This window comes from Squalius cephalus, assembly GCF_949319135.1.
Source record: "Squalius cephalus genome assembly, chromosome: 2".
Taxonomy (NCBI): domain Eukaryota; kingdom Metazoa; phylum Chordata; class Actinopteri; order Cypriniformes; family Leuciscidae; genus Squalius; species Squalius cephalus.
The window spans coordinates 46,002,655-46,025,003 of NC_137123.1; the positions used below are offsets into that span (position 1 = coordinate 46,002,655).

Consider the following 22,349-nt stretch of genomic DNA (forward strand, 5'->3'; position numbering starts at 1 on the left):
CATGAGGTTGTCCACCAGAGGGAGTTGTAAAACGCAGAGTGTGCCTTTGCCAGAGGATGCTCAAATTCAGAACTGCCTCCTTGATGCTTCTAGACTAGAGGTACTACAGTAACTCCTTTAAAATTAAGTTTTCTCACTTACTGAGAAAATGCATGATTTTCATTGGAACTACATAGGCAGAAAGCAAAGGTTTTGTAGACTTTATGAGCTTTTGTTTTATTTATTATTTGTATTGACATTTGTAACAAAATAATAAAAGAAAAAAAGAAAAAAAAAGAAACCTTAAGTAGGCTATTACAAATGGTCTGATGTAGAGTGACAGTACACCAAAATAATGGTGATCTGTAATGAAATGAATAAAACCTTTGTGTTTTTGTGTGTGTGTGAGAGAGAGTGAGAGAGAGAGTGTGTGTGTGTGTGGGGGGGGGGGGGTTTTATTCGCTCTCAGCGTCACTGTCCATCCATTTAGCCTGCCTGATAGGAAACTGAAACCAGTGAAATCCAACCTCATAGCACATTGGAATAAATCGGAGAACTCGCTTTTGCTTCCATTCTTTCTCTGAAAATGAGCAGCCGACGGCGACGATGCAAGCGTCAGTTGATCAAGTTTACCCAGCATATTGCTCGCTTAATCACAGGAACTCTGAACTCAGGTAACCAGTTTGTAACAATATTTTTCTGGATATAATTTACCGCATTGCACCGAGACTAAAAAGTTTGCATCATTCTGTCGCTTTGTTGTTCTGAACTTCATTTAGCCTATATAAGCTTTTGTTCCAAAATTGTTAACATTAACTGCTAAATAGTTGCTTTACCAGAGTAAAATTATTTCATAGGCCTACATTAGAAATCGGGTACTAGACTACATTAAAATACATTTAATTAATAGATTAATTACAGATCAGTTAATGAATATTCTAATATGACTACTGTGTGTGAAAATGTATAATTAACGTTCATGACTTTTCTATTTAAATTTACTTTAACAAATTATCTGTTATGCATTACATAATGTAGCTACACAAATGTAAACATTAAAAAGTAACAAACATTTTGTAAAAGAACAAAGACATTAGACATAATTTGACATAAGTTTACAATGAAAATATTTTTTTGGCTTTTGGCAACACTGAATTAAAAATAAAATCTTGTAGTAGAAAAACGTCACGGTTACGTATGTAACCCTCGTTCCCTGAAGGAGGGAACGTGAGACGTTACATCGTAATAGTACTGTACAGTAAGAAAGACATTTTCCTCCCTCAGAAATAAACATTTCTTAGAATTAATAAACAATAAACAATTAGTGTTCACAGGACGAACAGGTGGATTGATTGTAATATAAATTTTACTACATTAAGTTAATTATATTAACTGATCCAAATATTCATAATCAATTATAACAAGTTATGATTGATTATTAATATTTCTTTAGAGCTAATTTGCTATAACACATCTGGACTGGCCGGTTAGGGGCAGTACAACATATGGAGTGTCACTGGGGTGGCCAGCCCGAAGGGTAAGACCTTGTACTGATATGCCCGCTCCTCGAACGCAAATCGAAGAAACGGTCTGTGTGAAGGGAGAATCGAGACATGAGAGTACGTGTCCTTCAGGTCGATCACTACAAAGCAATCTTGGGGACAGATGAAAATGCGTTTCTGCGTAAGCATCTTGAACGGCAGCCTGTGAAGGGATCGGTTCAGGACACGCAGGTCCAAGATTGATCATAACCAACCACCTTTCTTGGGTACAATGAAGTACGGTCTGTAGAACCCGGTCTTCATATCGGCTGGAGGGACCGGCTCTATCGGGTCCTTCGCCAGTAGGACTGCGATCTCTGCTTGGTGAAGGCATTTGGGGGACTCCGGGGAAACTGAATCGCATAGCCGATTCTGATGGTATGGATGAGCCAGCAAGACAGGCTGGGAAGCAATTGCTAGGCTCCCAGGAACCGTGCAAGACGTACCCGCGGTGGGGCAGGAAGGGACCTGACTTGGACGGTGTAGTAGCCCGAAGTGGGGTCTGAGTGTGCAGTGCAACACTATAGACGCAAGCGCATCAGGCTGCCGCTGGTGAAGCAAGAGGGGGCAGAGGGTGGCAAGGCATAGCGTCGCAGACCGCCAACCTCGCTCTCTTGGCACCCAGAGATAGAGATGCTGCTTTTGCTGAGAATTTGGTACCACTGGCTGAGACGCCAGTGGCGGAACAAAATGATTCAACGGAAGTTCTCCACCCGGCCCTCCTCCAGGGAAGAGCAGCTATACTAATCTGGGTCGCCCGCAGAAGTAGCCCTTTTCTGTTGTACCAGAAGAAGAACTAGATCGGGGCATAGGTGAGGGGACTCCACCTCGTTTGAGGCACTTGAGTCTCGACCGCGCATCTAGAGTGCCGAATGATGCACGCTGGGTTGCCGTGACAATCCGCGTTGTCAGCCGGCTGCTTGATGGCACACGGCACGCTGATCGCTTAAACGTTTATGAGAAAGGCAAGATGAACAACGTGCCGACGTGAAAAGAGAACATAAACCACCCACAAGCGCAGTTTCAGCAAGCTTAAGCCCAGGCATGTGAAACAGTGATCGTGGCCATCATATGTGGATAGGAAGCAACCGTATCCAGAAACACACGGTTTGAATGACATCTTGAAAAAGACGCAGTGTCAAACCGTGTATGCTCTTTCAGGAAAAACTGAATGGGATGACCGGGAGATGACCACGGCTACACAAACAGGACGATAGTGCAAGCCTGATGTGAGCACTCACATTCTCATTGAAGGCACAACATACTGAGCTGTGAAAACAGCTGTTTTGGCGGCTCTCTGTGAAATCGCGGCCAGCACTGTCTGCGCTGTAACACCAACACCAGCTTTGAAGAGGCATTCTCCTGAAGAAGCAGACTCGTTTCCTTGAAGTTTAACACTGTCAGAAGATTGTAGAGCAGAAACAGTACAACCGCTCAGCTCCGAAGCAAAAGACAAATTTGCGACTCACCTGCTGCGCAGAGTAGCTGGTGCAATTATCGCATGCCAATGTGCAGTGGCTCGTTTTAATACACTCGAAGTAGATTGGTCTCTCAAGGCGATCCCAATTACGTCGTCACGTCGGTGAAACGTCGAACGTCGAAGGAAACTGAAATTGTATTTTCTTGTAAAATTTACTCCAGTAATTTGTTTTATTTTCAAATTTGAAAAATCAAAGTTGTACACACCAGCATACACCAGTCAGACAGACCAGGGGCAGTTGTCATTTACATTTGCTGATTTTATCCAAAGCAACATTGCACTGAATGTATAGTCTATATTATTAGTCAAACCCATGACCTTGGCAATGCTCTGTGTTTGAGCAAAACAATTCATCTGTTGCAGATTAATTAAATAATTGCAATTTATTTTGGTTAATCCAATTGTTTTACTTTTTCCATTTTTCTGACAACCATAGCCCGTAATATTCTAATACAGATGTCCTTAAAAAAAAAAAAAGGAAATGTAATAAAATCAGCGTGTATCAACAGCATCGTTTCATTGTGAATATACGTGTATTTTTGCTTTTTCTATAACCGTGGAAATGCTCAACAGTGTTTTCTATTTACATGTAAGACTTCCAGGCATCTGTTTAAACTGACTTTCAAAAATACCCCACCATAAGAAATTGCTTGCTGTACACCCCTCCTTAGTTTCCCATATGTAATTTTTCCACGACAACGATTCATATTTCATTTTCAAAAACCGACATCAGGCTAGAAGTAACCATACCAAACTAGAAATGCCCACGAAAACAACATTATACACTTAAATTACAATAGCTCAATTAAAAGTTTTTTAGAATGACACAGATCTAAGACCAATCTCACTACAAAAGTTTTGATGAGGAATAAGTAAAATGGCATCAAAATAATAGCAAGGAACATTTTTTAAACTTTTCAACTCAAACTGTCAGTGCAAGTTTTTAATTATTATTATTATTATTTTTACATTTGTATAGATGTTATTAACTATTGAGCAAAGTAATAAACTTTTTGTAAAGTTCTACATTTGTTACTATATGTCAATCTAAATGGAATTTACAATATTAATACATATCACATTGCAACACTTATGCTAATAGAAAGGTCAACGGGTGTTTAAACCAGGCTGCTTGTAAGTTCATGCCTTACACCTCTTTTTCTCCCTTGTCTCTTGAAGGGTGTAATTACACATTTTACTGAAATACTTAATATTTAATGGCAGAGTTGTAGATCAAATACCTTGCCAAGGTAAAACAGAGCCATGTTTAACTCATATAGAGGTTGGCTAACTGTATCTAACATCTTTTAGTCTGAAAATAGCACAGATATGTACACCATAATAATGTAAATAATAATTAATAATAAATAAATAATAAATCCACCATAGTGTTATTTAAGGTTTTAATATAAACTGTTCTTCCATATTTTTTTATTGACAATTAGTAAATTAGATTGTGTTGTGTATTTTGTTTGTATTCAGTCATCACTGTCTATCATTAAATGCAATAAAAATAACAATATAGTTGCTTACCCCACAATATGTGGTTTATTACTGAAATTACAGTGTTAATCATTAATGGTCTTAACTTTGTGGATGAGAGTTCTAATTAATTTCATTTTTCCCTTGGCTATGCTTCATATCCTTGTGGGACTAAATATAATTACACACTCCATCATTCCATAGCCAACCATAAGACACTGATGATCCCTTAATAATGCCATAAATTAAGTATTGAAGACACCAGTATCTTTTTCAGGTAATTTTATCCGCCACATTTCTGCTTCATTTTTTCTGCATTTGAGAAGCTGAGAAGTACCTTCCTATTTGAAATTCATGCAGTCTGGATGGATACTTACATTTAGTATTTGATTAATTTAATCCAGTTGATTGGTTTCCCACTGGGGATTCACTGCTCAGTCCGTATTTATGCCTTAAAAGCATCATGAGACAAAAATAGCTACAAACCATTCAATCTTTTTTCCCTTTCTACTTCAAAAACAGGCCAAAGCAGACATTTATGAAAGTGATACTGTGTCATGTTGCTAATCAGTAGGGAAATAATAATTAACACACTCCTTACAGCACACTATGGCAATGAGTGGACAATTAATGAAATTACATTCAAATTAAGCTCTTGAAATGAACAAATATGGTTAACTTATGAATATGGAGAAAAATGTGTCATTTTTATATAAATGTTCCAAAAAAGCTATTTTTATAGAAAATGTTTTCTTCTATCAGACACCATTCGATTTGCTCTTTCATCTGAGCCAAAGCATTTTTTGTTTGTTTGTTTGTTTAATAATGCTGTTTTGTCTCCGTTTCTTGTGTGTGCAATGATTAATTTTAGGTTTCCTCACAACTGTATTCTCAGACCTAAAATAGAGTGAAATATTCTGTAATTTGGCTCCAAATCTCTAGTGAAAATGGTCATTCTGACCCCCCTCAACAAAATATTGGATTACTCAGTAAATCTTCATCCATGACATCTAATATTTTGCCTTTAATCACTATTTATGTTTGTCTTTCTTCAGAAAAAATATTAACAAAATAAAAAATTTGAGCCAGGGAAGTTTCTGAAATTTGGTTGATTTGACACGGAATGACCATATGGGTAAATCTATATTATGTCTATAACACACGTGATTGATGTTTTCTGCATAAAAGTTTCCCTTTAAACAAATTGCAGATCCAGAACTAGACTCTCAAATCTGCTCTGGTTATTTGTAGCACACCACCTCTCCAGTGAAATGTGAACAGTTAAGTGGTGGGTGTTGTGACTTGATTGATTATGTTTTAGGAGCAGCTTGTAAAAGCTTGACCAGTCTTTAAGTGGGTCATTCTTGTACCCTAATTTATTAGCCCCAATGTACCCCAATATATTAACCCCCTCATACAAAAACAGTTGTTAAACATGAACATGTTGACCTTCAAATAGTAATTAGCAGTATAGTTCAATTAAGACTGGATGTTTTAATAAAGGTTTTATGCAATTATCATTGTTTTATAAAATTAGCATTGACATTTTTCTTCTTCTGTATTTCCTCAGAAATGGTATTGGCTATTTCTCACACTTGGACAAGGATATAGGCTAGAAGTAGAACTTTTTTTAAGCACAGGGACTATATCTTGTTAAAACCATTGCTTCTTTAGGGCTGCAAGCATCAACCCGCACCAGGACGTTCTTCATGAGAAACTGGGACAGAGGTATTATGGATGTCCTAAAGGAGACACCACTAGTTACCTGACCTGCTAAGGCACAGTGGTGAATATTTAATAAAATTCATGGAAACAGGCCAGCAGACCTGTTAAGCAGTTTATGCTATGAATATTGAACCTCACATACTGTACGTAATAGCCAAACAGTTAAGTATTTTATAAACAGCTTTAAATATCAAAACAGAGTTATACAAAAATAAATAAAAAGCAATAAAAAATAAAAAATACAGTACTGCACTATAAACTAAATACTTGCATGCTACCTAAACACATTTTGTTATGATCCATTATTGAAGTAAAAACACAAAATCTGTTTTGACCCTAATGTAGTTTCTCAAATCAAAGGCAATGTGTAAAAGGGTAAAAGTGTAAATGGGCTTGAAAAAGCCATCAATACATGTCACTCTCTTTTAATTATTCATCAAAAAGGCAAGTGTTTGTATAATTAGTGTCACTGGACACCTGCTAGTGCCAGGGTTCTTAATTAAAGATAAAGCTCTAGGTGTCATTGGACAGATTGTGAACAAGGGTGTGTCTGAACACCTGCATATCACAGTAAATAAAAAAATAGTTATTCTTTCTTTGATACAGAAGCTGTATTGCCCATAAAATAATAATAATGGCAGCTGTGTGTGCTATGTTGTAGATAATGAGGACGAAGAACAAGAGAGCACAACGGTGCGGTATCAACCGGAAAATCTGGAGCAACTGCAGTCGCAGACCCACTTCTCCAGACAAGAGCTGCAGTTACTCTATAGAGGATTCAAGAATGTGAGAGTTCAGTTAAACCCCACCTGCTGGGTGTAGAAATAAAAAATGATGTTGTCATTTTCAGGCTTCTGCTCTCTTTGGAGAAATCCCAGTCCCTTAAATATTGCTGTTCTGATCCTGTTTTTACTAGGAATGTCCAAGTGGAGTTGTGAATGAGGACACATTTAAAAACATCTATGCTGTGTTCTTCCCACTGGGAGGTTGGTCCACTTAAAGTTTATATTATTAAATATGTTTAGCAAAAAAAAAAAAAAAAAAGTGTGTATATTTATATATATATATATATATATATATATATATATATATATATATATATATACAGTGGTGGTCAGAATTGATGGCACCCCTAATAAATATGATAAAAAATGGCTGTAAAAAATAAATCTGCATTGTTTATCCTTTTGATCTTTCATTCAAAAAAATCACAAAAATCTAACCTTTCATTGAAGTAAAAGAATTGAAAGTGGGGGGGTAAATAACATTATAAAATAAATGTTTTTCTCCAAAACATGCTGGCCATAATTGTTGGCACCCTGTTATTAAATACTTTTTGCAACCTCCTTTTGCCAAGATAACAGATCTGAGTCTTCTCCTATAATGCCTGATGAGTTTGGAGAATAACTGACAAGAGATCAGAGACCATTCCTTCACACAGAATCTCTCCATATCCTTCAGATTCACAAGTTCATGTTGGTGCTTCTTCTGTTCAGTTCACTCCACTCATCAGGTCAGGGAACTGGGACGGTCATGGCAGAAGCTTCATTTTGTGCTCAGTTACCCATTTTTGTGTTGATTTTGATGTTTGTTTTGGACTGTTGTCCTGATGGAAGATCCAACCACGGCCCATTATAAGATTTCTATCAGAGGCGTCAGGTTTTGATTTTTTATCTGTTGGTATTTGCTAGAATCCATAATACCATGTATCTGAACAAGATGTCCAGGACCTCCAGCAAATAAATAGGCCCACAACATATAAGATCCAGCGGTATATTTAACCGTAGGCATGGGGTACTCTTCATCCCTGTTTGCACCAAACACATCAGCTGGGTTTGCTGCCAAAAAGCCCTTTTTTTTGTTTCATCTGACCACAGAATCCGGTCCCTTTTGAAGATCCAGTCGTGTCTGACAACTGAATATGCTGGAGTTTATTTTTGGAGGAGCGAGGAGGATTTTTCTTGAAACCCTCCCAAACAACATGTGGGGATGTAGGGGTTGTTTGATAATTTATTTTTAGGCTTTCTGACCCCAAGACTCAAGTAATCTCTGCAATTCTCCATCTGTGATCCTTGGAGAGTCTTTGGCCACTCAAACTTTCCTCCTCACCGTCCATTAAGACAATATAGACACACGTCCTCTTCCTGGCAGATTCTTAACATCTTTAGTTGATTATAACTTCTTAATTATTGCCCTGATGGTCAAAATGGGGATTTTCAATTCTTTAGCTATTTTCTTACAGCCACTTTCTATTTTGTGAAGCTCAACAATCTTTTGCTTCACATCAGAACTATATTCTTTGGTTTTACTCATTGTGATGGATGATTAAAGGAATTTGGCCTTTGTGCTTCCTCATATTTACACTCCTGTGAAACAAGAAGTCATAGCTGGACAATTTCATGTTCCTAGTCACCCTGGTGTGCTAAATAAAGGTAAATATTAATGAGAATATACTTCAGAGATATTTTTCTCATAAAAAATTCTAGGGGTGCCAATAATTGTGGCCGACGTGTTTTGGAGAAAAACATTTATTTCATAATGTTATTTACCCCCCAATTTCAATTCTTTTACTTCAATAAAAGGTTAGATTTTTGCGAATTTTTTGAAGGAAAGATCAAAAGGATAAACAATGCAGGTTTATTTTTTTACAACCATTTTTGTTCATATTTACCAGGGGTGCCATCAATTCTGACCACCACTGTATATATAATAGGAAACTAAAAAGCAAATTCTCTATAAAATCAAGTGATCAAGTGTTAAAGATCTATTGTGCAGGCATTAAAGGCTATTAGTAAATTACAGTATTTAAAAATATGTGCAAATCACATGAAAATACTTTGTAACGTGACAGTTGGAAGACTGAGATCTTTTTCTGCACACTGCAGTCAGTGTCTCCTCCTTGTGGTCTGATGTGATATCTTTCACACAATTTTAACAGAAAGTTACAACTCTTAAAGTGACAATATAATATGATAAAAACCAGTATAACTTTTAAAAAATATATATTAACTGTGACATTTTATGACCAGATTCAGTTCAAATCCTGATTTTAATAAGCTATGGGACCGGCCATACCAATTCAAATAAATATATAATAAAAGTAAAACTGGCTGCCATGCTATTATAATACTATTTCTTTGAAAAATGTTTAGATATATACATATGTTACAGAAACCTAAAAATCTAAAGCATCACATTTTTTCCTGTAGTAATATAATTGTATTTATTATTTTCTCAGATTCATCAAAGTACGCTCAGTTTCTCTTCAATGCATTTGATAAAGATAAGAATGGCTCTCTTAGTTTTGAGGTAAGGATTTTTAACAAAAACATTTTGTAGATCGGGACAAACATTTATGTCGAAAAAATATGCAAAATATGCAAATATGCACAAAAAGTCAATGTTTCGAATGGCTTTAATAGTTTGGATACAGTATCTCTATTGATTATCCTTTATATTTGACATTAATTTGATTCAGATTTTTGCAATATATAATGTTTTCAATGTTTTAATGTTTTCAGATGTTTAAATCTTTAACACTAGATAAAAGATTAGAAAGAATGTATAATGTCCATTCTTTAAGACTGCAGTAACTTTAACGTGTTCATATGTGTTAAATGGAAGCATGAAAGGAGGCTTTGACATTTCTGCTTTTTTTGTTGTTTTGCTTTTAAAGGAGTTAGTCTGTGATCTCTCTGTTTTGTTGAGAGGTACTACTGAAGAGAAGCTGAATTGGGCTTTCAATCTATATGACATCAACAAAGATGGACAGATTACTAAAGAGGTCTGAACACTCTAATGTCAAGGACTAAACACCTTGTGAGGTTTGGTCTGTGATGTACTGAATGCAAAGACTGTGTATTTAATCTTTTTGTTTCAGGAAATGTTGGATATTTTGAAGTCTATTTATGATTTGATGGGGAAATCTATCCATCCACGGCTCAAAGAGGAGGCAGTGAGGCAACACGTCAGCATTTTCTTCCAAGTACTGCTATTTTACAATATTATAATGGGAAAATGTAACTATGCTTACATTTTTGGAAAATATGTGCTATTTTGCTTTGTATAGCAGTTTCCAGATGAAATGTCTACAGGACATTTGAACTTGCAAAATAGTAAAAACCAACATGAAAAAGAATCGTGATAAAATCATGAATCGAGATTTTTCTGAAAAAAATCGTGATATGATATTTTTGCCACATCGCCCACACCTAATTTGGAGTGCAGTACCTATTTCGACCACTAGCTGTCATTCTTACAGACTGCACCTTTAATCCTGTTTGAACATTGGGTTATTTTACCCTTGTCATAAAAAATTTCCTAATACATGATCAGACACTTCTAAGACTGGCTGGGGCACACGATGCAACGGGCACTTCAACTGCCTTGTGTTGTTGGCAGTGTTGCTAGCCCTATGACTTTCAGGCTAAAGTCACTGTAGTAGTCTAGGATGAGGTCTCTTACTGAGGCTCTATAGTAAGTGTCAATATATCCATTCTTGAGGAAGAAATCAGCCATTCGCTTAGCTAAAATGCTGAAGAAAATCTTCCCATCAACACTAAGCAAATATTTTAATCCAAACTGGTCCTAAAGTGTCCTCCTCTTTAAGAATCTACACTCTATCTGCAACCCGCTACTACTGTACTATTTTACCTCTCCTCCAGATGACCTTGAAAATCTTCCAGAGCCGTTGTAACAGCATAGGGCACTGCTTGTACACCTTTTATGATGGACTGGACTGGAGCTGACCTAGACCTTGCTTTCTTTCCTCACCACATCCTGAACTTCTTTTATGAGTGCCCCTCTCAGGCCAAATGCCTCATCAGGCTTTGGTGGTCTTATCACAACCTCACACTGCCCTAGGTCTTGATCTCTGGTCTTGGCTAGGGGCCTAATGCGTTTCTATCCAAGGAGCTGCTTAATAAACCCAAATGTGTTATTTTTAAAAGCAGTCCGCTTCCTAGCCCTCTCCCTCTGCCGCCTCCTATGTTGCTCAGCTCTGTGTAGGATTAGCCACCTGCGCTGGCCCGGGTGCCGCCTTTCTAAGCTGCCATGTCTCTAGATCTCCCCAAACGTTCTAAATATCATCCACAACTGACTGCAAACTGCCATTCATATCTGCCTCCATTTAGTTAGCAATTCCCAAGTTCCTATGATCCAATCAATTCCCAAAGAAAGAAATCAAGTCCTGCCCTACATTTTTTTTTCTTGTTTCATAAGTTGTTTCACTCTTATATACGACACAATAGAGAAGAAAAGACTATAACAACTTCCGGTTCTGTTAATCTGTTCATTGTTCACATTTTTCATTGAGTTCAGGCTGGATATGCAGCAGACATATTTATTAGAATCGCTATCAAAAGTCAGTTTTGATATGCATCACTAGATTACTCCTCACTGTACATAAGAAAGAAAAACTGCATTTGAATGACATTTTTTTTTCTCCCCTTAGAAAATGGACATAAACCAGGATGGTGTAGTAACTATTGATGAATTCAGTGACTGCTGCCAAAAAGTAAGGCTCATTTTGTCTTTATCAAAACATTTATTACTTTTAGCAGATGCATAATAATACCACTTTTGTTTTGCAGGATGAAAATATCATGCAGTCTCTTAAGATTTTTGACAATGCAGTCTAGATGTTAGTCAGGAATTCCACCAGTACTTGGACAATTCTATTATCCAATTCTCATTGGATAATTTCATATTTTATGTGCTGCTGTTCTGGAATGCTCTAGACAGCTCTGGACTACTCTGGACTGCTCCAGACTTCTGTGAACTGACTGCTGAATTTATACATACCTATGTAGACGTTTGGGGCTCTAGTGTGATGCAAATATAAGGAACATGTTAGTGGTAGAACAACAACTGCTTGTACTAAACAACATCAGTGTTCTAGTATTGTAATGTGCTTCTGTGGTTACTGACATGGCTCATTTTTGGGTGCACTAACTAGCTGTTTAATACTAATTGTATCACACTTTTTATTTTACACAGCTGAACTCTAAGTACCCTTACGAAAAAGTTTATTCAAGTGTTCTATTAGTATACTTCTTTTAAACTAAAAATAAGAAAGAATGCTTTCAGTCTACATTTTATATACTTATCAAAAATATACTTAAAATTACACTTAAGTGTACTTGACTTGTACTGAAAGAAGAGTCCAAGTATATTTATTTGGCCTGTACTTGTACTCAATCTTTTGATCAAGATATACTTAAAAGTATAATTAAGTATTCAAAGTATACTTGGCTTGTAGTTGTGTTAACTCTTTTGATCGATTATCCTATTAAATATACTTTTTTACATAGTTTTTCATATATGAAACTTACATTGTTTGAAAATATTGATTAGAATATTGATATAAAACAGATATTTAGGTTATAGATATAGATATATAGGTTTCTATTTCTGCGTATCTGAATTTTTGTGTAGGCTAGTCCACTGGTAGTGTATAGGAATTTACTCTAATTCTACTTTTCCCCTAGTCTGGCTATCACCAGACCAAGCTCAATCTTTTAAGAATGAACATTAGTCTAGAGAGTATGTTCTGTATGCAATTGGATAGTCCTTCAACCAATCAGACCAACGATCCAGGTGACGTACTTTGCAGCGAAAACTCCAGGCAGGAAACGTGTCAACAAATGTGTTGGTTTGTAGCATTGATCAGCGGTTTGCAGAAGCAGCAATGGCACTGAGCGATTTTTGCAGGTTGTGCAAAAAAAAAAAAAAAACATGAAAGTGAGTGGTATTTACATCCACTCGAGCGATTTGTTTGATAAACTAAAGAAGCCATTGAGCATCGTTGAGAGGTTAAAAGGAATTGGATTGGATTAAACCCGCCAATAGTGCGCCAGGTGGATAAGCCAGTTTGTGATTGGTCCCCGCGGATTTGTAAGCAGGATAGAAGAATGTACAGGTTTCTAGCCTGAGCTGCAGAGCGAAATCAAATCGCCAGCAGATCAGGCTTGGTTTACCCAGTCTATTTTTCCCCACCATTGACTGAATTTTCCAGCTATCCATGTTTTCACTGTTATACGGTAGGGGGTGCTATGACACATCTTCTGGTACAGAATCTCCGGATCAAAACACAGGAGAAGCTGAAACAAGTGATAGAAGATTGCTCACTCAAATGTAAAATAACGTGATCATCAAAAACTGCTTAATATTACCAAATGAAATGAAGCGTAACCCATGAAGAGAAAATGACTGTGAAGCTTTGGGGGTGTTGGACTCGATCTACTCCATCTGTGTTTTGATCATCGTTCTGAATCTGATCAAGGTGTATTCTTTGACAAAAATGTGATTTTCTCAACTTTTTGGTTTAAAATGTTGCCTTTCTTTATGAAACTTACTGACATTCAAGTGCTGATAAAAAAGAATGCATGAAGCTAATAAAATGTTTTTTTAAATTAAAGTACAGTTAAAGGTATTTTTCAAGTATTAAAAATAATATCTACATTTGAACAGTAGTATACTGCAAGTGCAAAAAATTTATATAAATAGTAAACTATAAGTATAATGTTATGTTCACTTAAAGAAAACTTACAAGTATACTTGCAGTATAAACTACTAAACTAGTAGTTTACTGAGAGTACACAGTGTGTACTTTCATAAACTAAACATTTTTACTACTTGTATTAAAATAGCAAACTACTAGTATACTTATAAGTTAACTTGTAGTACAGATGCATTACAAATGAGAAACCTAGTTGTGTACTTAAAGTTTACTACTCTTACATGTATAGTACACTTAAACGTATACTTTTATATACTAAAAGTGGGCCAATTTAGTCCCAAGCAGTATTGAAATAGTACACTTACAAGTTTACTACAAGTACACATTGATATTAGTATACTTACTACATAAAGTATACTTAAAAATATACTTGAACATTACTTAAGTATACTTCATAAAATTAACTTGAAGTAAACTTCTTTTTCGTAAGGGTAGGCCTACTCTTGGTAAGCCTATACTTGTGTAGAGATTCAAAGCATGTTTAACCTAAACTTTTTAAAATTTAATCCAAAAGATGAATAATTTGTGAGAGACTGGGTTTATTTGAAATTCTCATGGTCAAGCTAGAACCATGCATCTAAAGTGGACACCAACTTTTCTTGACGTCAAATACACACATTGTTTTAAAAGTAACACTAGATTTTTTAGCTGAAAACTAGTTCTGAGGTTGAAGGTTTTTTTTATTTATTTTTTATTTTGAACACACACACACACACACACACACACACACACACACACACAATGTTTTTCTTCTAAAGTTGTTAGCATGCACAATGTGCAATGATAATGAAATTTAGCTTCTTTTCTCCTTAATGATGCACTAAGGAGGTTGAAGATGATCAGAGTGTGACAACCCAAATATTATGTTGGTGCTATTTTCTGTTCTCTAAGTGCAGCAATGCTTAAATTCTTATTGTCTTTCCTTTTTGTTCATATCATCAAGCTAGCAATTATTTGAAGAACAGATCCCATAAATGAAATTTAAGAAGTTAGTGAAACTGTATTACTGTTGTTTAGGATGCCTGGACAACGTAACAGTACTAATAATACTGTATCTCTAATAGACTATTTTACACATTTAAGATTACACATAAAATAAGTAATTAATGCTAACTTGTAATTATATAGGACTCTCAATACATATTTAACTAACATCTTGGCTTCCCTGAGAAGGAATGAGACACTGCATCATTTAGTTGACGCTATGGGAACACTGTACGTGAGCTGCTTTCTGAAGCACTTGTGTTACAAGCCAGTCTTGATTGGCTATCACAGTTGGGTGTCATCAGACACGTCGGCAGGGTATAAAAGAGGTGCCTTTACTGGACAGGAGACTCTCAAACTGCTCCCTACCAAGAAACCCTTATCGATTGATGGTTGTCCATTACTTCAGTTCTAGTGACTTACAGAGAGAGTGGATCGCTAACTGCTACTAATTCCACTTTTATGCTCTGTCTCGATACTCCACACAAACCGTTAGGAAACGTATTAACACTAGAAGTGCCAGAATTCCATAACTACTAGAACTGCCGCAAGCGGTCATTTTGACCGCTATATTCCAAACTCTATATCTTTAATGATAAATACCCAATTGAGAGATGAATGCATTTATTGTATTAATATGTCTTTAAAAAACAAAACAACACCAAACTGTACATTTAAACAAGTTTAATTATACATTTATAAATAAATAATATCCGTAGATGTCCTGAACAAAATGACGGAGTAGCCCATATTTGTTTACACAGTTCGATCGCGTCCGCACCCGCCGACACACACACACGCACACACTCACACACACATCAACCATATTCCAGTATTGCAGTCTTGACATTGCAGCCTGTTCATTATAGCCACAATAAAATATAATAATAAAATAATCAACCTAACATATAAAAATTCCACTGCTCTGTTTGTAGCCTATAGCCTACAATTCGTACCAGGATAATTTTTTCCGTCGATATTGGAACGTGAGTGAAGTACAAAGCCTATAAAAAAGACATAGTTCACCATCCAAATACATCGCAAATGTTGAAACATTTTGATTCTAATTAGAAAGTTACGTGAGCCTAACGCCGCTTACTTTCACTTTCGCTTATAACGCATTTCATTTTGGCTTGTTTATAGTTATTTTTTTCATTCTTGTTCTGTTCTGAATATCATTACATTTAAATGATTTGTTGTTGAATATGTTTAGTGTATTTTTAACCACATTTTATTGTTGTGTATATTGGTATAGCCTATAATAATTCCGCGAAATTCCGTGCGGTCAATATGACCGTCTATGGCCGAAATAGGTAAATATGTTCATTTGTTTTTTTGCCTTATGTGTAATTTATATGAAAAACATTTTAAATGAAAATACAGACACTTTTAGGAAAAGTCAGGTACCAGCAGGATTGTATTTATTTTTTCAACGAAGTTATTGCAGATATAAAATTCAAAACAGTCAAAATGACCGCCATGGCCGTTCTAGTGTTAAAGGTCCCGTTTTTCGTGTGTTTTTGAAGCTTTGATTGTGTTTACAGTGTGCAATATAACATGTGTTCATGTTTCGCGTGTAAAAAAACAGTATTTTTCACACAATTTACTTATCTGTATACCGCTGTTTTCAGTGTCCTAAGAATGGGCTGATGACTTCCTTGTTCTATGAAGTCCCTCCTTCAGAAATACGTAACGAGTTCTGATTGTGCCAGCGGTTCCTGTGTTGTGATTGGACAGCAGCTTAGCGCACGTTGCCCGGAAAGGTCACGCCTCTTACCATAACGTGGAGATGCATGCGCTCAGGGAAGGCCAAACAAAGGTGATTGGACTCCTGGATGAAAATAACAGCGTCTCGATGACATGGCGACAAACACACTCTACAAACGCAACTCTTCCTCTTCTCCGTGGAAGCGCAACAAGACCACGCCCCCTTTTTTGTGTATTCCTGTGGGCGGAGGTTAGTCAAAAAACTGTTCTAGTGACGTCATTAAAGAAGGAAGTAGAGGGATGTAGTCCAAACTGGCTGTTCGATGTAGGTGACTTCTGTTAAATAAAATATCTCGCTTGGCATTGAACTTTGAGCTTTATAATTTTACAGATATTATTTATACTCTAACAACAACATTACACACTAACTAAAGTTTGAAACATGGGATCATGAAGAACGGGACCTTTAACACTTCCCCACTATGTATCCACATGATCATCTCCAGGTATAAACTGAAGGGGCGGCAAATAAACAACTAGGAGGGGGTGTCGAATAACAGCCTCTTCCCAACCTAAGCATGTCCATGCCTCCATAGTGCAAGCTTCTGGAGAGACAAATAAGGAGTAGATTGTATCAGTCTAGCTTTACTGCTAAGGAAACAATATGATTACAAGGGGAGCACAGTATTTACCGTCAAATACTGACCGTCAAACACAGTATTTAGGCAACTGACTGAAAATGTGGTGCAAACAAATCCTTGCCTTTTATTTTTAGACCTATGCAGTTCCCCCCTGGGGAATAAATGTTTCTTTTCCAGAAAATAAATAAATAAATAAAAAATGCCCTTCAAAATAATATCCCCTAATATTGATCTCCTACAGGGAGAGTGCGCTTCTCATCCCTAGAAAATATATTTCTCACTCTTTTCTTCGGAAGAATAACCAATTGACTTTTATCCTTTAAAATACACTTTTATCCAGACACTCCCTTGCCCAGGATGAGATTATTTAGTACGTCAGCTTGGTAGGCTTGCAGCACTGGCATGGTGTGCAAAGCTTCACCAGCCTGGCCCGCCACCACATAAGCCTTGTCAACAAGCCTGAATGTGATCTGAAAATGCTTCAATGGCAGGGGTGAAGCAATCCTCAACCTAAAGGCATCCTTGTATAGCTGTGTTCAGCGAGCCCCTTCATGTTAGCATAACTCAGTGGTCATCAACCTTTTCAAGCCCAAGATCCCTGACCTTGGCCTTGATGAAAGGCAAAATCTACCTATAGATTTTTCATGGCCAATTCCAATACCAGCTGCCGTTCTTCTTCTTCTTCTTCTTCTTCTTCTTCTTCTTCTTCTTCTTCTTCTTCTGTTTAAGTTATACGTCAGCCCAACAGGAAGTCAGCTATTATGGGTTGTTTGGAGAACGCTTGCTGTGGAATTTGAAACACTCCTCCTAGAGAATTAATTCAATTGCCTCCAAACTAGGTGTGCATGAAGTCAAGACATTGAGGATGCTAAATTGCGGACGGATTTTTGATATCTCAAATGGTTTGGCCGTGGCGAGGACACAAATGTATGGAGAGAAAAGAGAAACACAAAGTGTTATAAGTTTTGCACACATTAACTGATCTTGATGAAACTTCACCAGTGTGTTCGTGGTAAGAGGCCAATCAGATGGATGTAACTATTGTGAGTGAAAGTTATAGCGCCACTAACTGGGAGCAGGAAGTGTGTCACTTTCAAAATGCTTTTGACAAAAGTGGGGGGGTTAGTTTTACCCACAGTTTAAAAAATCAGTATGTATATTGGTTTCATCGAGCCGGACAACTTTCTAATTTAAAGTCATTAGCTCCGACCAACAGGATGTCAGATATTTTGGTTTGAATGTGGATTTCTTTGCAAAATCGGCCTCTGAATTTTTACCCACTCCTCTTAAGTGATATATTTTATTCCCACCAAACTTTTACAACATGATGAAAATACATTGAAGATGCTAAATTGTGAACGGATAATAAATATCTCAAACGGTTTTGCAATGGCAAGGGATTAAAGGAATGTCAAAAAAGGAAACACTAAAAGCCTCAAATCTATATATGTGTGTATATATATATGTATATATATATATATATATATGTGTGTGTGTGTATTGTGGGAATATGTTTAATTTATGTTCATGTGAGGCATAGATGATGACAGTTTAATTTATGTTCATGTGAGTTGACAGTTCAAAGAAGATTAAGTCAAGCAACCCAGTCATCGGACATTAACCTTTGTATCTGTATACACCTCCTGAACAGTGACATGACTCCAAGTTAAACTATTATCATGTGAAGGTATGGGTGATGCTATCAGGCTGATTGGATCATTTGAATGATAGTGTTATGCTTATTCTTGATTGAATCAAGAATCATCCCTCTGCTTTGTTTGACTTGTCTCCACCTCCAAAAGTCCCACCTCCTTGTAAATGTATAAAAACTATACTGTATAGAACTCAGACAGACTTTGGTGACTGCAGCTACCGACAGCTCGCATTCTCAATAAAGAATCCTGCTGAAGAAACAACCAAGTCTCCTGGTCTTCGATTCTGAGTTTACAACAGTATATATACACACATATAAATATGTATATATATATTAGTGGTGGGCCGTTATCGGCGTTAACGCGCTGCGTTAACGCGAGACTCTTATCGCGCGATAAAAAAAATATCGCCGTTAATCTATTCCCCAAGTTGGGTTGGGAGATGATGACGCAATCTACCCGCGGCCGCGAGGTAAACCCGGCTGCAACGCATATTCGTCGTCATCTTAAGTAAACACGGCTGAAAGTGAAAGCTGCAACATCGATTATTTGGACTTGGTTCGGATTTAAGCCGTCCGACAAACAGCAGCAAACTATAGACAGAGTGTGGGGGGTAACGGTTCGGTAAGTTAACACCATTTTTTACAGTCTATGGTTAACACCCGACTAATCCGTTCTACCACCTCAAATTCAAAACGAAACATGATATCACTGATTACCAGCGCACGCGTATTATTCTCATTCCAATATATCTTAGTGGTGTAACACACATAATCTCTGTCTATACCCGATTTTAAGAATCGTTGTTGTGTTTCTTTTTAACTGAAAATACATCAGTTAGACAATATTATCACTTTAAATTTGGGGTTTCATAAACTCAAAGCTATAATAAACATTAGACCTACTTAAGTCTCTGCAGCTAGTGTACTTAAATTTGATTTATCTGCAAAATTATGTTGTATACTTACAGTTTTGCACAATATGTTCTCAAAACTACATATACCCTTTAAAAAAAAATACATTTAGCAGTTGTTTAGCAGGGTCTGTGTAACCTGTTCTGAAATTGTTTTATTATAATATACTGTATATCGTTATCGCAAGAGGCTGCAATGTATATCACAATATAGATTTTAGGCCATATCGCCCATCCCTAATTGATAGCCTATAGTAGTTGATAATAACATAGGCCTACCTAATGTTGCCTATGGACGGTAACAGTACAGTAGTAACCTTTACAGTCTATGAGTAGAACAGCTTTCTCAAGCAGTTTGTGATGCATTTTGGAAACAGGAGATGAGCCCCTGGTCTAATGCGCCACCTGGCTTGAGAAACCCGTTCACAAAGACTTACTTTTATAGTCATTATTTGGGTAGCACACATATTCTGAATGCCTTCGGCAGAATTCAAATGAGCCATTTTAATCTAGATTAATCTAGATTAATTTCAAAATTAATCTAGATTAATCTAGATTAAAAAAATTAATCTATGCCCACCTCTAATATATATATATGGCCTCAGGTGTGCAAAGTTTCAAGAGTTTTCGAGCACGTTAAGGGCCCCAAATGTGCCCGAAAGGTTGACAGAAAAATAAGAATAAATATAGCTGCGAGCAGCGATGAAGGGCCAAAGCCGGCGGCACCGCCACCCCGGTGCCTTTAGGTAACTAAAGGCACCGGGGTTGCGGTGCCACCGGCTTGGGCCCGTAATCGCTGCTCGCAGCTATATTTATTCTTATTTTTCTGTCAACCTTTCGGGCACATTTGGGGCCCTTAACGTGCTCGAAAACTCTTGAAACTTTGCACACCTGAGGCCATCAGGGCCGGGCAGAAGCTGGTACCCGGGCGTGGCAGGGGGGCTCAACAGCGCCCCCTTGAACGAGGTCCGAAAACTTGGTCCATAAATCAGACACGCTTGTATGTAATAATATGAAACTCAGTACACATATAGATCTCATCGGGCCGAACAACTTTCGTACTTTTACTTTTTACGCCAGCCCAACAGGAAGTCGGCTATTATGGGTTGTTTGGAAACGCATGCTGTGGAATTTGATGTACTCATCCTAGGAAATTCATCCAATCGCCTCCAAACTCGGTCAGCATGAAGTCAAGTCATTGAGGATGCTAAATTGTGGACGGATTTTTGATATCTCGAACGGTTTGGCCGTGGCGAGGAAACGAATTTATGGCGAGAAAAGAGAAACACGAAGTGTTATAACTTCTGCATACATTAACTGATCTTGATGAAACTTCAGCAGTGTGTTCGTGGTAAGAGGCCGATCAGATGGATGTAACTATTGTGAGTCAAAGTTATAGAACCACCAGATGGCAGCAGAAAGTGTGTCACTTTCAAAATGCTTTTGACAAAAGTGGGGGGGTTAGTTTTACCAACAGTTACAAAAATCAGTATGTATATTGGTCTCATCGAGCCGGACAACTTTCTAATTTACAGTCATTAGCTCCGACCAACAGGAAGTCAGATATTTTGGTTTGAATGTGGATTTCTTTGCAAAATCAGTCTCTGAATTTTTACCCACTCCTCTTAAGTGGTTAATTTTATTCCCACCAAACTTTTTCAACATGATGAAAATACATTAAAAATGCTAAATTGTGAACGGATAATACATATCTCAAACGGTTTTGCTATGGCGAGGGATTAAATTAATGTCAAAAATGGAAACACTGAAAGCCTCATATCTTCTAAAAATGTAATTATACACCATTTATTTCTATATAAAATTATACAAATATCAGAACTAAACCCATTTTATTTTTTTTATTTTTTTTTTCAATTTAATAATTGTTTAAGTTTAAAAACAGCCAGAATGTTTTTTTAGTCCAAAAAAATAAATAAATCATGTCATTCATAGTGCTATACTGCCCTCTTGTGTTCAAAATCAGGTAGGCCTATTGTATCTATATAAAAATATACTAGCTTTGTGACGGTGAGAATATTTTACCATCGGTTAATCAAATGGTTAATCAACATTAATCAATGTTGTGGGATATTTTGAGTGTGTCATAAAATCAGAATAAGGTAAGACAAGTAATATTTTCTGTCTTTTATTTATATATATATATATATATATATATATATATATATATATATATATATATATATATATATATATATATAGCTGCGAACAGCGATGAAGGGCAAAAGCCGGCGGCACCGCCACCCCGGTGCCTTTAGGTAACTAAAGGCATCAGGGTTGCGGTGCCACCGGCTTGGGTCCGTAATCGCTGCTTGCAGCTATATTTAGGGCCCGAGCACCGATGGTGTGAGGACCCTCTTGGAATTGCTCTGTTTATTATTAGGGCCCGAGCACCGATGGTGTGAGGACCCTCTTGGAATTGCTCTGTTTATTAGGGCCCGAGCACCGATGGTGTGAGGACCCTCTTGGAATTGCTCTGTTTATTAGGGCCCAAGCCCTGAAAGGGCGAAGGCCCTATTGTTTTCGGTAGGATTATTGTTTATTATTATTATTAGGGCCCAAGCCCTGAAAGGGCGAAGGCCCTATTGTTTTCGGTAGGATTATTATTATTATTATTATTATTATTAGGGCCCGAGCACCGATGGTGTGAGGACCCTCTTGGAATTGCTCTGTTTATTAGGGCCCGAGCACCGATGGTGTGAGGACCC

At 37.0% G+C, this 22,349-nt stretch overlaps 1 protein-coding gene across 1 annotated transcript; it reads left to right on the forward strand.

Moving 5' to 3' along the window:
• Positions 1-399: 399 nt before the first annotated feature.
• kcnip4b (potassium voltage-gated channel interacting protein 4b) lies at positions 400-12,948 on the forward strand. The gene is made up of 8 exons (XM_079857269.1): positions 400-653; positions 6,869-6,993; positions 7,124-7,193; positions 9,446-9,516; positions 9,884-9,991; positions 10,088-10,192; positions 11,660-11,722; positions 11,799-12,948. The coding sequence occupies exons 1-8, from the start codon at positions 566-568 to the stop codon at positions 11,844-11,846; spliced, it is 678 nt and encodes a 225-aa protein (XP_079713395.1). The 5' UTR covers positions 400-565; the 3' UTR covers positions 11,847-12,948.
• The last annotated feature ends 9,401 nt before the right edge of the window (positions 12,949-22,349 follow it).

Excerpts from the sequence above, each read along its gene's own strand:
- kcnip4b (XM_079857269.1), top strand. The coding sequence starts at position 566 with ATGAGCAGCCGACGGCGACGATGCAAGCGTCAGTTGATCAAGTTTACC. Across the intron at positions 6,994-7,123 it reads TCTATAGAGGATTCAAGAAT|GAATGTCCAAGTGGAGTTGT; the intron begins GTGAGAGTTCAG and ends TGTTTTTACTAG. Across the intron at positions 10,193-11,659 it reads ACGTCAGCATTTTCTTCCAA|AAAATGGACATAAACCAGGA; the intron begins GTACTGCTATTT and ends TTCTCCCCTTAG.